The 13,202-nt window shown below is 42.2% G+C and overlaps 2 protein-coding genes across 24 annotated transcripts in view; both read left to right on the top strand.

Annotated features, from left to right (window-relative positions):
* The window catches only part of LOC311443738 (phosphatidylinositol-binding clathrin assembly protein-like), a 30,143-nt gene extending 25,002 nt beyond the window's left edge, over positions 1–5,141 (top strand). For 12 of the 23 annotated variants that reach the window (XM_084534144.1, XM_084534146.1, XM_084534151.1 and 9 more), the window contains 2 exons: positions 124–231; positions 778–5,141. In XM_084534144.1, the coding sequence (XP_084390270.1) occupies positions 124–231; positions 778–792 (123 nt within the window). In that variant the 3' untranslated portion in view covers positions 793–5,141. The remainder of the gene's footprint in view (positions 1–123; positions 232–777) is intronic. The other 11 variants (XM_084534152.1, XM_084534138.1, XM_084534150.1 and 8 more) reach the window with 2 other exon arrangements.
* A 1,259-nt stretch (positions 5,142–6,400) lies between these two features.
* On the top strand, positions 6,401–12,525 carry VBP1 (VHL binding protein 1). The gene is made up of 6 exons (XM_084534130.1): positions 6,401–6,513; positions 7,149–7,273; positions 8,303–8,369; positions 8,821–8,919; positions 10,647–10,785; positions 11,318–12,525. The coding sequence occupies exons 1-6, from the start codon at positions 6,436–6,438 to the stop codon at positions 11,386–11,388; spliced, it is 579 nt and encodes a 192-aa protein (XP_084390256.1). The 5' UTR covers positions 6,401–6,435; the 3' UTR covers positions 11,389–12,525.
* The last annotated feature ends 677 nt before the right edge of the window (positions 12,526–13,202 follow it).

The following is a 13,202-nucleotide window of genomic DNA, read 5'->3' as shown; positions in this document are numbered from 1 at the left end:
GTATGTTTGCATTTACCTGCTTATTTTCTGTTATACTTACAACGCAATAAGAGAGCTTCTAGAATTTGAGTTTTATAGACCTGTTTTGTGGATTGTTTGTTGTATGTTTTTGTTTTCTCTCAGGTACCTCCTCAGATTGGAGCTGCTCCTTTGATGGCACCCCAGTCAATGATATATACGCAGCCTGGTCTAAGGCCAACGAACCCTTTTGCACCTGTCTCTGGAACTCAGGTGAACTGTTCTTTTTAATGAAAGATCACACTGAAACTTTAATCTTAGCAAAAGCAACTAAATACCTCGTGAAGGGCTACTAATATATTTCTGCATCTGAAAGTGGGAGGTTCTCAGTCAGGGGCAACAGCTTTTCCTGGTGAGGAAGCAAATTCAGATAGTAAGGGCATGCAAGTGCAGGAAGTAAGGAAGAAACTGAAAATCTGAAATTTAGTGGCTAGCTTTTCACTGTGTCAGAATTAAGAAAATGAGAATGATGAAGGCACGTAGAATTCCTATGGTATTAGCTAGATACTTCCTTTAGTCATAATGGTTAGAACAACGATGAAAGCTTTCTGAAGGATGGGTGGTGGTGGGGAAAAAAAAGGAATGGAGAAGGGATCACTGAAGCTGAAGAAATTGTCATCCTAATATGTTGGTTTTAATGTTCTTTGGGACTTTTTGAGGTGCCAAAACCCAGCTTGCAAGTAACAAAGCATACAAATAGATTCATAATGAAACAATGTGCTAAGGAAGTGGCATTAACATGTAATCCCTGTTTCACAGATACAGTTCATGTAGAGCTGCCAAAGCCGCAAGATGTGAGAACAACCAAATCCTGGTAAAAAATAAAGACTGAATTTCATTCTTTTCATGATGTATTCCTGAACAGGGCAACCATTTCTCCCCTGTATAATGTAATATTATTTTGAATTGCAGTGCTTTAGAGATTCTTGTTTATAACAGTCACTGCTGTGTGAAATTGTTTGTTCACTGATTTCTAGATTGCTCAGCAGAAAACTGTATTCATTGAGGTTGACTTGGAAGGCACAAGCTGGATTCTTATCTTCAGAGCTGAGAATAGGTTTACACGATTGCTCTGCAACCATGTTCATCAGTGGATTGCATTAGGAAGCTAACTGAGAATGTCAAATCTATTTATTTTCTCCATGAATTCTGTGGCTGTTGTAACCAAGACACAACTCAAATGAGGTTGAGCAATAAAACTTTGATATGCTCTAATAAATACTCTGATAGAGTAATGCTTGCGTTATAAGGCCAATGTGCAAAATCAGACAGCTCTTTCCAATTAGAATAGTTCCAAGTAATTTGAAAACTTTATAATGTGAGTTTTAAATGCTGTGAATCAACAAGATATATACATATTAAATATATATAAAGAGAGTAAATTAATAAATTGCTCCATTGGGTTGTCAGTGTTACATTGCTAGTTGAAAGGGCCAGGCTCTGGTGTGGGCTGTTGTGGGGTAGGGGAACCAAGCGTGTTACAGAATAGCACGTGTAGCCTCCAACAGGTGACAGTAGGTGCACTTCCACTGAGCGTCTTCTCTGCAGATGGCATCTTCTGTAGCTCAAGGAAGACCAGGTTTTGTTACAATGAACCTAGGTGCTCCCAATAGCAGCAAAGGGGAGCAATTCAAAGACCTGTTTGCCAACTGCTAATGAGGTAAGAGATCCAATTTATTAAAAACAAAACAACAACTTTAAAAAGAAGTCTGTTAGCTCCAAAAAAAAAAAAAAAAAAGGCAGACCTTGCCATAATGCTGACACTTCAGAACTGGCAACTCCACTGAAACTGTCCCACTCTAGAGAATTGCTTGTGCTGCTTTTTTGAAACAAAAACCTATTTGCAAATCATATAAAAGTATTTTTAAACGTGTAAATATATGTAAACTTTTAAATACCTTTTTCTTTAATGCTGCAGTAATCTTTTTCTTCTGTATTATTTTCAAGATAAAAATGCTATATTAAGAAACGTGGGCTTCTAAGAGGAAAATCTTGTAAATGAACTAATTTCTGGAGTACGCTGTTGTTGATGGGTCAGATGTACACACTTCTGGCATATCCTGAGTTTTAGTAGTCTTTCCCCAAAGTTTAGGTGGGCTATGAGAACACCAAATCTTGTAGTTTTCAATGTCCAGTGAAAAGTGATAGTATAAATGAAAAAAGTGGCTAATAATAAGGATTAAACAGAATGAGGAGCAACCTTTCTTCCAGAGTTCTGTGGCAGAATACAGTGAAAATCTCTCCTGTAAGGTAAATTCTGTGAATAGTAAATATTAAAGCTGGGTTTTCAAAAAATGAATAGTATTCTATTTTTACCATAAGCGAACCTCCAGAGTAGCACGTCTTTTAATCTGTAGATAGTAGGCTATGTAACTGCAGACATCTCCCTCTGACTATAAATGCAGATAGTCCTGAACATCTTGTCAAACTGTCTTTTAGAGAATGTATGAAATGCAACGTTTTCTACGTAGTGGGAACAAGCATTCTCTTCGGACAGATAAAGCATTTAGATAGAGTGCAAAAGTAATGTTTCTTAATGCTACAGAAGTATTTTTGTCAAGTGAAACAGTGTAAAAATTAAAAATGATAAAAATAAACTTGAAATTTGTAGCCACCAACTTCCTGGGAAATGTGACATTGCAGGAGTTCACAACAGACTCTGGATGCGTATTGATTTAAAAGAATTTGGACTGGTATAGCATGATACAATGATCAAGTTGGAATTACAAAAGGGCTTCAAGCTTTAATCCGCCTTCCTTGGGTTGAACAATTGTATAATTTTAAGCCCATGTTCTTCAGTGCCTGTAGTTACCCTCTACATGCTGAGGGAACAGATGCCATTTAGAATGGGTCATTGTGTTGAGGAGGCCGTTTATTTAAGAAATTGTTAATTCCATTGATGTATTCAGCACTGGAAAGTCGTGAATTCCAATTAAACCAGTAGTTCTAGTAATAAATATCTGGGCATTAATGGCAGAGTGCTACAGCCAGGCAGTTTCTAGCACTGCAGCCTGTTAGATCTCTCATATTGAGTTGTATAAGTAACGTTCAGTTACTTTAATAAAATATACACTGTTTGCCAGGTATTTATTTATATATTTGTCAGAAATTTTATTGTAGAGCACTCTGAATCTCTGGAAAGGACTTCACTCAGAAATTGATTTATTACTGGCTATAGTTTGCACTACCTTAACTTCTGGTTTGCTCTGGATTTTTTTAATGGTTTTCAGTGTGCTTTCTTGTAGCAAAGCTGTCTGCTAGCAGTTTGTTTAGTATTGGAAAAGGGGAAACAGCCATAAAGTACATCCTAAAGACTCTGCTAAGCTACCTTTTCAGTCTTGTTCAGAATTATTGGTACAATAAAACAGTTACTTTGGATTTATTCTTAGGAAGAATAGGTTGCTTTACACACTTCTCTGCACAAAAGTGCACTGTGCTGCTTTCTTATCAACCTCTTCTTTTCACTGTGTTGTAAGTAACAACATAGTTTGTACATTAGAAGTAAAAACAAAGACTTAGGGTGCTGTCAAGGCTTTTTTGGCTCAGAACTTGTTCTCCAAAAACACTTTGAAGACAAAAGTTGCTCTTGAGGGTAACTGTAATGGCCTGCAAGAGCGCGACTAGTGGTTGTGATGCGAGAACTCTGAAGAGAGATGTATATAAATGTGACTTTCCTTTTTGTTTTCTTCCAACTCCTTTGATCAGAATCCTGTTCTGAATGCTTCAGAAAGCAGTTAACTCAGCTGTCACTCCGTGTTTGTCTGAACAAGGAGGAAGACTTTTGAAGTATGCTGTGTGCTTTGCATTATTGTGCTTTAGTGGGTCATGCGAGCCTGCCTGTTGGGACTTGGTGCTGCTGCAGGAAGGCTGTCTTTGTGGGGTATACAGTAAGATAGATAACTTTGGGGGGTGTTTGGAAAGGGTGATTGTGTTAGGCCTACTGGGCTTGAAAAGTGTACCTCTTTTTAAATAACTGGGGTTTTATAATGTTCTTTAGATATAGTTTGACTTTGCCTCCAAGAAGTTACTGAATTCAACTTTTTTAATTTTGGACAAATTACGTACTAGAGAAATCTCAGTTCTGTGCACATAGTGGTGGAATACTTGTAGGTAAAAATGACAAATGAACTTTTTTAATTAAAAAAATAAAAATAAAAAAAAACTTCAGACTACAAGATTGAATACAGGGTGTATCTACATCTGTGCTTTTTTTTTCTGTGGCAGGGAGGGTGGGGATACAATTAGAATAGTAAGCACTGTGGATCGGTGCTTAATTTGTATATAAAAAGGAAAACTTCTGTTTTGGGTAGTTTGTATTGTAAGGACAACATCTAAAGGCACTGTATCAGTCATTTATTTCCATTTTAAAGATTATATTTTTGAGCAATGGAAGCTGTACATGTTATCATTTATACATTTACTGGTAGCTAGGAATATAGAAAAACTTGGTATTACTCTGAAGATGTATTTGATTTGTCATTGGTATTTACTGCATCACTACTTTTTGCAGATGGTTTGTATAAAGAGATTGTAGTAACTTGTGCAGTTACAAGAAGTATAACATCAAATCTTTCAGTATATCTCCAACTTGTATCTTTGTGATTGAATTTAATCCTGTACCAAATGTTTGGCTGGAATTTCATCTTGGAGCAATGACAAAGTAGGTGCTGGAATAGATTCCCCACCCTTACCCCTTACATTATTTATTTAATAGGTGTTGTTTTCTATGTTATGTTTTTCCCCATAACAGGTTTGTGCCTTTATTGGATATTTATTTTAAAAAGCTACTTTAATTTAGGCTTTTCAGGCTTTTTTTTTTTTTCAGATGTATTCTTGTATTGGCTGTTCCTGTCCATCAGTTCCTTCATTTTATCAGAATACGCAATGTGTGGGAAAAATACTATCCACAAACTGGAAGGGAAAAAAATGAGGGTTTATGTTCTATTGATTAATATTCATTTTGTAAAAAGAAGCCTAAGCACAAGACCAGCTGTCTGGCTGTGTTGGTATTTTAATCGTGGAACTTCACACTTTGTTAATACACAAACCATTGTTTTTTTAAGATTGTTGCTCATATCCAATCATTTGAAATGTTTTGAAAAATAAACTTTGGCACATGCAAAGCCTGTATGTATGAGACTGTTCTTTGAAGTGTTTGTGGGCTCGGATTTTAGGCTTTCTGTAGAACCAATGGCAGACAATTATCCTGTTAACTTTCTGCACTTAGCTTTAATGTGATGTGTCTCACTCAAATCTTAACTACAGCAGTTTGCAAATTCACACCAGTTTTCCTTTGACAAGCTGTGACCGACTTCGTGCAGGGTAATGGGACGTGATTTGGGGGGAGGGGGGAGTGCAGGGGAAGACACGGAGCTGCTTGTATCAAATGGTGAACCCAGGAGAGAACCTGTCATCCACATCCATGTGTCAAATCGGCTTTGGTCAGTGCAGAGTTAAGTATTGCATACCCTTGGTCACTACTGCAGAGAGCAGTAAGTGTTGTTTCCCTAGATTTGCGTGTTACCCTCAAATCATGCATGAGCGCTGTGAACAGTCTCAAGATAAAAGAGCCTGACAACTCTTAATGGTGCAGTGCTGCTTGTGTGCAGTTGCCTGTGAGCCTTCTGTTGATTTTTAAGCCTTTCTGTATGGAGAGTTGTGGGTGGATGTGCTGGTTTTTATTTGTTTGTTTGTTTTGTTTTGTTTTGTGTTTTTTTCTGAGAGGTGTTTTAGTTTTGTTTGAGCTTGCCCAAATCAGCCTTACTGCCTAGCCAGTCAGCATTTCAGCGAGCACTGGGGGCCTGGAAGAGACAGGGCTCATCTGCACGTCTTCTGCAGAGGTTTCTGCTTCTAAACCAGAGGCCTTGAAGCCCAGGGCTGCGTTTGTGATTTCTGTAGCTGTAGCGATGTGCTCTGTTCGGAGCTTTTCTGCGCAGCAGCTCCTCCTTGCTGTGTCACTGCCAGCCCAGGGCTTCCCCTTGCTGCCGAAGGGCTCGGCCCCAGCACTCAGCTGTTAGGGGACGGGGCCAGCGGGCTGCGTTCCTGGGCACGGGGCCGAGCTGGGGTTGTGGAAGCTGCAGTCTCCTTCCCCGCGCTGCCTGCCCCTTTCACCTGCCGCAGCAATGGTACATGGCAGGGGGCGGCAGAAACTCCAGCGCGTAACCCCGCAGGGGGCCTCGCTGCGCGTCTGGATCCTCGCGGTTGTGTCTGACGCCCGCAGCTCCGCCCCCCCCGGGCGGCCCCGATTTATGAATGGCGCGCGTGGCCCCGCCCCCCGCCGCGGTCCCGCCAATGAGCGCCGCGTGTCCCCGCGCCCGCCCCGCCCCCTCCCCTCCCCCCGGCGCGGCCGTGATGACGTCGCTCCCTCTCCCCTCCCGTCCCCTCCCGCGGCGGCGCGCGCGCAGCGGCGGTTCCAAGATGGCGGCGGCCGGCGGCGAGGCGGCGGCGGGGGGCGCGCGGCGCGGGCCCCTCGGCATCCCCGAGGCCGTCTTCGTGGTGAGGCCGCGGGGCTGTCGCGACAGGGGCCGAGTCGCCGACCGAGGGGGCGACGGGCGGGCGGGGGGGGGCTGGCGCTTCGGGGGGAGCCCCGCGCCGGGGCCGGGCTGGCGCTTCGGGGGGAGCCCCGCGCCGGGGCCGGGCTGGCCGGGGGGCCCGGCTGCTGGGGCAGGGCTGGGCCCTGAGGCGCTGCCCGGCTGCGGGGGGCGCTTCGCTGCCCTCGGCCTCTTTGCGCCCTGCCCGCTTGGTCGGGCCGCGGCGCTTTTGGTGCTTTTGCTTCGTCAGTGTTAAACTGCACAGCGCCGGGCAGGGGCTGTCCCCGCGCTGTGGGCAGGCGAACTCAGCCGGGAGCTGGGGGGAGCTGGGGGGGAGCTGGGGGCTTCTCCTCGGGTAACGCCGGCAGCACCGAGCCCCCCGCTGCAAACCCCGGCAGGAGGCTCTCGGCAGGAGAAGGGTGGGGGCTGTGTAGAGGTGCGAAAGAAATCAAAATGGTTTTGTACTTTACTCCAGGAGAAAATAAGTTTGTTTACCTAGAAAAAAATCTAGACTTAGCTGCGAGTAAGATGACAGCAGAGCTCTATCTGGGATTTCTGCAAAGCCCTTCTGACGCTGAGGGTTTTTCTCTCCCCTTAAAGGAAGACGTAGATTCTTTTATGAAGCAGCCTGGAAACGAGACGGCAGACGTAGTTCTTAAGAAGTTGGATGAGCAGTATCAGAAGTATAAATTTTTGGAACTTAATCTTGCTCAAAAGAAAAGGAGGTAAGTCATAATTTTTGCAGAACTGGGAAATGTTTAGTGCGGTTCTATTTTTTTGATATAGCCTAGTTTATTTAAGTACCCCAATAAGTAAAAAATAGTTTTTAGAACTAATGTTGGCAGTACCTTGGGAAAAATAACAGCTTCCTTTTTCTTATTCATGAGAATTATATGCAAAACCAACCAAACAAACAAACAAAAAGTATTGTTGAATTGGGCCTTAGCCTCTAAGGCTAAAAAGGCTTGCTTTACTGTTGTAATTTCTTCAGCCTAATTCAGATAAGAATACATTTTGTCAGCATCTACTGCATCAAGCCTCTTTTGGGTCAGTAACCTCTTACCTCTGCAGTAGCTTCAATCTTGATCTGAAGCTAGGTAAGAAGCAAATTTTTAAACCCAGAATCAAAGCATTGAGGCAAACTTCATTTGAGTTAAGTTTCTTCCCTGGTGGTGTTCCCCTGGTAATTCACAGCCGGCAGCCTGATTTGGTGCTCGCTGCAGTTGGAGCCTGGCCGGTGTGGGAGGACAGGAGGGCTGGGGAGATCCCTGAGGAGGCGGCAGACCCCTCAGCTCTGGAGGGAGCTTTCAGTTTAACAGTGCCAAGTCTTGTGGCCCTAAACCTTGTGGCTTGTAGACCTCAGCAGAAACACGCTTGTTTTGTTTTACCTGCAGTGAGTTTTGTCTGTGTTTCTGCTGAGGTTTCCCTCTCCTCTGTGGAGGTCAGAAATATGCAGAAACACAGCAGTTCAGCAAATAGGTCTGTGATGCTCTGTGTTTGTTACACTTTGAAATTCCCGTGTGTTGCTCACTTCAGAATGCTGGTGAGCCTCAGTATGCTGAGAGGCAGGTGAAGCAGTAGATGAGATGTCGTTACCTGCCATAATCTTTAAAATCTGCATTTATAGGCCTGGAAAGCTGTTCAGAGATTGAAGTGTTAAAATGGAGGTTGGATTGTATAGTAAAGCTGATCACTTGTTTAGGAAACTTTGTGTCTCTGTCAAATAATAAATTATGACTGTTGTTAATTCACAGGCTAAAAAGTCAGATTCCTGAAATTAAACAGACATTAGAAATTTTAAAACACATGCAGAAGAAAAAGGTAAACTATTTTGAATATCTAACGAGTATGAGAAAAGCTAACTACCTTTCCACCCTAACAGAACACATTGCAAGAAATGTTTTGGAGAGCACACTTAATATGCCTTTATAAATAACAGAATTGTTTTAAAGGTATGTAGTACTTTTTGAAAGCTAGTTCAAAACAAGTAATGTTTGGAATGCAAACTTCACTTCTCATAGTGCATAGATTGCAGCTATGCTTTGACTTTCTCTCCAGTCCTTACAGAGATGTCTACATTGCTTTTAAATATTTTTAAAAATGCTTTAGTCTTGGAACTCTTGTCTTGAATGTTGAAGTAATGTTTAGTTCCACCAAAGTTAATACTGTACCAATGGCAAAAAAGCAGAAAAGTGCACTCCTTACTGTACGTTTTGTCTCTGACATACGTTTCTAGTGAAAATAGTAATTTTAAGTTGTCATTTGTTCCAAGGAATCCACAAATCCAATGGAAACCAGATTTTTATTGGCAGATAATCTCTACTGCAAAGCTTCAGTTCCTCCTACAGATAAAGTTTGTTTGTGGTTGGGGGTAAGTAAAATAGAACTCCTGAAACTGTTTAAATAACGTAGTCTTACAAGAGTCAGCATTTGTTACTGTCTCATCTGTCCTTCTAGGAGATGGGGGCATAACTGTGCTGGTGTGTACGTGGTAGTGCTGCGTCTTGTCAGTGAAGCAAGCCTAGGAAGACAATTTCAGCATGTTAGTGGAGCTTGTGTTTCTGTTTTGATGGCTGAACATATCAAGACCACAGAGATTTGTAGTCTTGCTGAACTGTTTTTTCCCCAAAATCGTGTTTGTGACTATTTTCCTTATCACGTTGTGGTTCACATTACCCCAGTAATTGCCTAGGATTGCAATGTGCCAGACAAAACAACTAAGTTTGTTAACTAGCTTCTTCTCTTTACGTTATTTGTATTTAGCGTGCTGCTTTCCCTCTTCATGCAGGTTCTGGGGGAAAGATGGGATTTTGTTCCTCACAGATACCTGCCAGCATTGAGAGTGGGGTCTGTGCTAAAGACTGGTGGGATCAGAGCTCGAAACACGGATTTATAAGCACTGAAACAATCAGGCTGGGATGTTCCGTAGCAGAGGCTTCCTTATCTGTAGCGATAACCTGCTAATGTTTATTCTGAGACTTCTAAATCCCTGGTGTTCCCAAGTGTTGGCTGCCAAACCAAACAGCCTGGTTAGGACAGAAGCGTTGTTGACACGTACAGCGTCCTGGCTGATTTGGCAGTTATTCCCAACCTCCTTTTCTATCACAAAAAGAGAAGATTTCTGTTTGATACCCGTTGCTTTCAAGAGGCTGCCTTCAAAAGTCACAGAGACTTTCACAGTGCTCCAGGTTTATTTTGGTAGAGAATATCAAAGAAAGTTCATGCTGGTTCATACAGAAAAGCTCTCATGAAATACCACAAATGATTTATTCATCATCTTTAGGTGTTCTTGGGCTTTCTGCCTTTTATCCTCCACGTTGCTTACAGTCTGTGTGTTGGGCTATGCATTTTACTATTACTGCAGAAATTATGTCTTCCAGCTATTTAAAAAAGAATGGCCTCTATCATACCTGCATCCATGGTATTTCTTGGACTCACATCTAGTTAATAGTACGTGGCTCTGTTTAACGTAGAGTTCTTAAATGGGACAAAGCTTTACAGGTGCATCTTTACTTGGTACCACTTTTTTTCCCACTCTACATGGTAGTTCCTTACTGAAATGATGATTTGTATATTAAAAATCACCATGTTATATTGGACTTTAATGCATTTTACATCTTTACCTGTAATAATTGTTGTTAACAACCATATGTTTTTCCATATTGCACATAGATACTAAGGCTAATCTTGAATGCAGTGAAAATTGTTGGTAGAGTTGTGTGACCCTTGAAAGATGCGGCTAAGAAACCTGAGGAGTCTCTTGCTTTTCAAACATGGTGGGGATGAGATACTGATACCTAAAAGTTGACTGCAGTCCACAAAGAGAGGATTCCCCTGTTGCTTAGAAATAGGAAGAAAAGTTCAGTTCCCCAGGGGGGTTGTCACTGGTTTGCTGAAGTGATGGAAGCCTCAAGTGGCTTCTGGCATTGCTGGTCCTCAGTCCTGTTGTGGTCTGTCAGGACAGGCTCTGTTAATGTGATTAGTTACAAACGATGGTGTGAAATATTCACAACAGTATGAAATATCTGTGCTATGGCTTACTCCTTACCACGCAAGAGTAAAAGCTTATACAAATCTTTTTTTTTTTTTTTTCTCTAGGCCAATGTGATGCTTGAATACGATATCGATGAAGCTCAGGCTCTGTTAGAGAAGAATTTGTCAACAGCCACAAGAAACCTTGATTCTCTAGAGGAAGACCTGGATTTTCTTAGGGATCAGTTCACCACTACAGAAGTCAGTATCCTTCTAATTTGCAGGGGTGGAGGTGTACATGAAAGGTACCAGACAGGTAGTTACTCGTTTCCAGACGTGCTTTTATCTGGGACTGGCCGCCATTAAAATCCTGTAGCACTCCAAGAACTTGGTTTTAGCAGTGAACAAGGACACTGTTTTCAGCACTGTTGAGGGCTGGTGGCTGGGTGTACAAAGCTCGACTTTGTAGTTGGGTCCCTGCGAAACCTGCTGTGATGGTTGCAAGCCTGGGCTGGGAGTGGGCTGCAATGGTGGGTCAGCGCTGATGGCCAGGCAGCCGCCACTGCAAAGCAAAGTGACCCGTCCGTCTGTCCTTCCTTCCTTCCTTCCTTCCTTCCTTCCTGCAGTTACTGGTATTCCCATGTGTTACAGCTGTGCACCAACTCAGTTCTTTCACTGAGAGGTTTGTGTAGACTGCTATGCGTATGCAGTCTAGCCAACTGTATAACCTGCTTTTTCCTTTTTCTCTTTTCTTTCATCTGAATGCATGTGCAGTTTCCTTAATTCCACACCCTCAGATATGGCTAGAGTTTATAATTGGGACGTAAAGAGAAGAAACAAGGAAGATCCTTCCAAAAACAAAGCATAGTTTTGCCAATTTTAAATGTGGTTTCAATTTGCAAATATTTTTTATTTAAACACCCCCAAAGTTCATTCTTAAGGGACTGAGTTACTTTAAGCATTTCAGTAAATGGTAAAATATATAAAAACTATGAGCACCATTTTATTTATTTGTAAACTCAAAATTTGGTTTCATGCATGCTTCATGAAATTACCAATTATTCGAAGACACCACGCGGTCCAGCAAAGGACGTAGTATTTTGATCAGACCAGTCTGTTCCAACTAAATTTCTACCTGGAAGTTTGTCTGAAAAGGTGAGGTGTGTGTATGGAACCGACTCTGACATTTTAGCAGGTTAAGGTAACGCAAGGGTTTACTTTTTCATCTCTGTGTGCAGCTGATAAAGTCAGCATGGGCTGGGAAGACATGCAGCTATATTGTTCTAGGAAGCAGGGAAAATACTGTCACGTCTTGGATTTTATTTCTGTCAGGTACTTTTTTGGCAGCATCAACCTACAAGCATTCCTGAATATACACTTTGGATAAACTTGGTTTTAATAATTATTCGTTAGTTAACTGCCTGTTAACTCTCAGCACTTTACATACAACCGTTTGCGACTTGTCTTCAGAGAAAAATGGTAAATGGAGCAAAGAGCACAAGCTATGTCAAGGCTGCAGGTGCTCTCGCCCTGTTCTTTTTCATACACATGCACACGCTGCTTACTTTTTGCAAGTGTCTTGAACCAGGACACAAAAATGCTGGCAGCCTGTAAGCACGAGAATCCCCATTTGCAATCCCTTAGACAAGATGTCCAGTTGAAATGTCTTAACACTCTCAGCCTCCTCGGTGGTGAAACCTGTATTAGAGAAGGGTGGTTGACTGCAGTCTGACTTCTGGTGTTAAAAGAGTTGGAATGTTTTTTTGGTTCTTATGAAGCCTTGCGAGATTGTTGCCTTTTACCTCTGCAGTATCTCTAAAATGAAATGCTCGTTGGTGATGTCAGTGGCTAATATTCACATTCTGTGACTAGGAATACAGGTTTCGCTGCAAAATAAATGCAAATGTTAACTGTTTAAACTTCATGTAAGAAACAATATACCTGTAAAGTTTTTGTACTTTTATTTCATGATATTAAAATAGTAAAACTAAGCAATTGTGGCAAACACTGGTTTTTGCGCATCTTTCTTTGTGGGAGAAAGTCACGAATTTGATGCACAATCTTTTGTAATGTTTCCTCTCTTAATTGCGGGCAGGGGAATGAAAAATTTGGTTGAAGCAGCAGCAGGAAATGTAGCTGCTGAATACTGGAGTGAAATGGGGGCTGTGAGTCAGCACATCTGAGTTGTGAACAGAAGCAATTGATCTGACAGCACCGTGGCTGTGGAAGAGTCAGAGCTGCAGGGATGGGAATAAAAGAGGTAAGTCCTCACTGCTGCTCACAAGTACATGTGTGTACCTGGGCTTGGCTCATCCACATCTGTTTTTTCAGGGAGATGCTCTTTGTTCTGGTGTCTTTGACTAGAAGAGTTGAGTTGAAATCTTGAGTGTTATCTGACTAGCAGGGGTCTCTGCCCTTTGCTATGCTAGGCTGAAGCTGGGGCTGCTCACACTGTGGGCTTCTTCTCTCCCTTTCTTTTTAAGAGCATCAGCAATGACAGGAGAGGCAGCTGCAAACACGTCCTCATTTCTTTTGCAGTTTTCTCTTCCATTTGGACTAATGAGATCCCAACAGGCTGAAGCACTTCCCCTCCTCCCCCACTGCTGCTTCCCTCGCTGGTCCTACGGCAGCAATTGCTTTTCTTTGTTGTGCACAATGAAATGATGAGTTAAGCATTTATGC

Source organism: Aythya ferina (genome assembly GCF_964211825.1).
Source record: "Aythya ferina genome assembly, chromosome: 13".
Classification (NCBI taxonomy): domain Eukaryota; kingdom Metazoa; phylum Chordata; class Aves; order Anseriformes; family Anatidae; genus Aythya; species Aythya ferina.
This window is presented reverse-complemented; position numbering and strand designations above follow the sequence as displayed.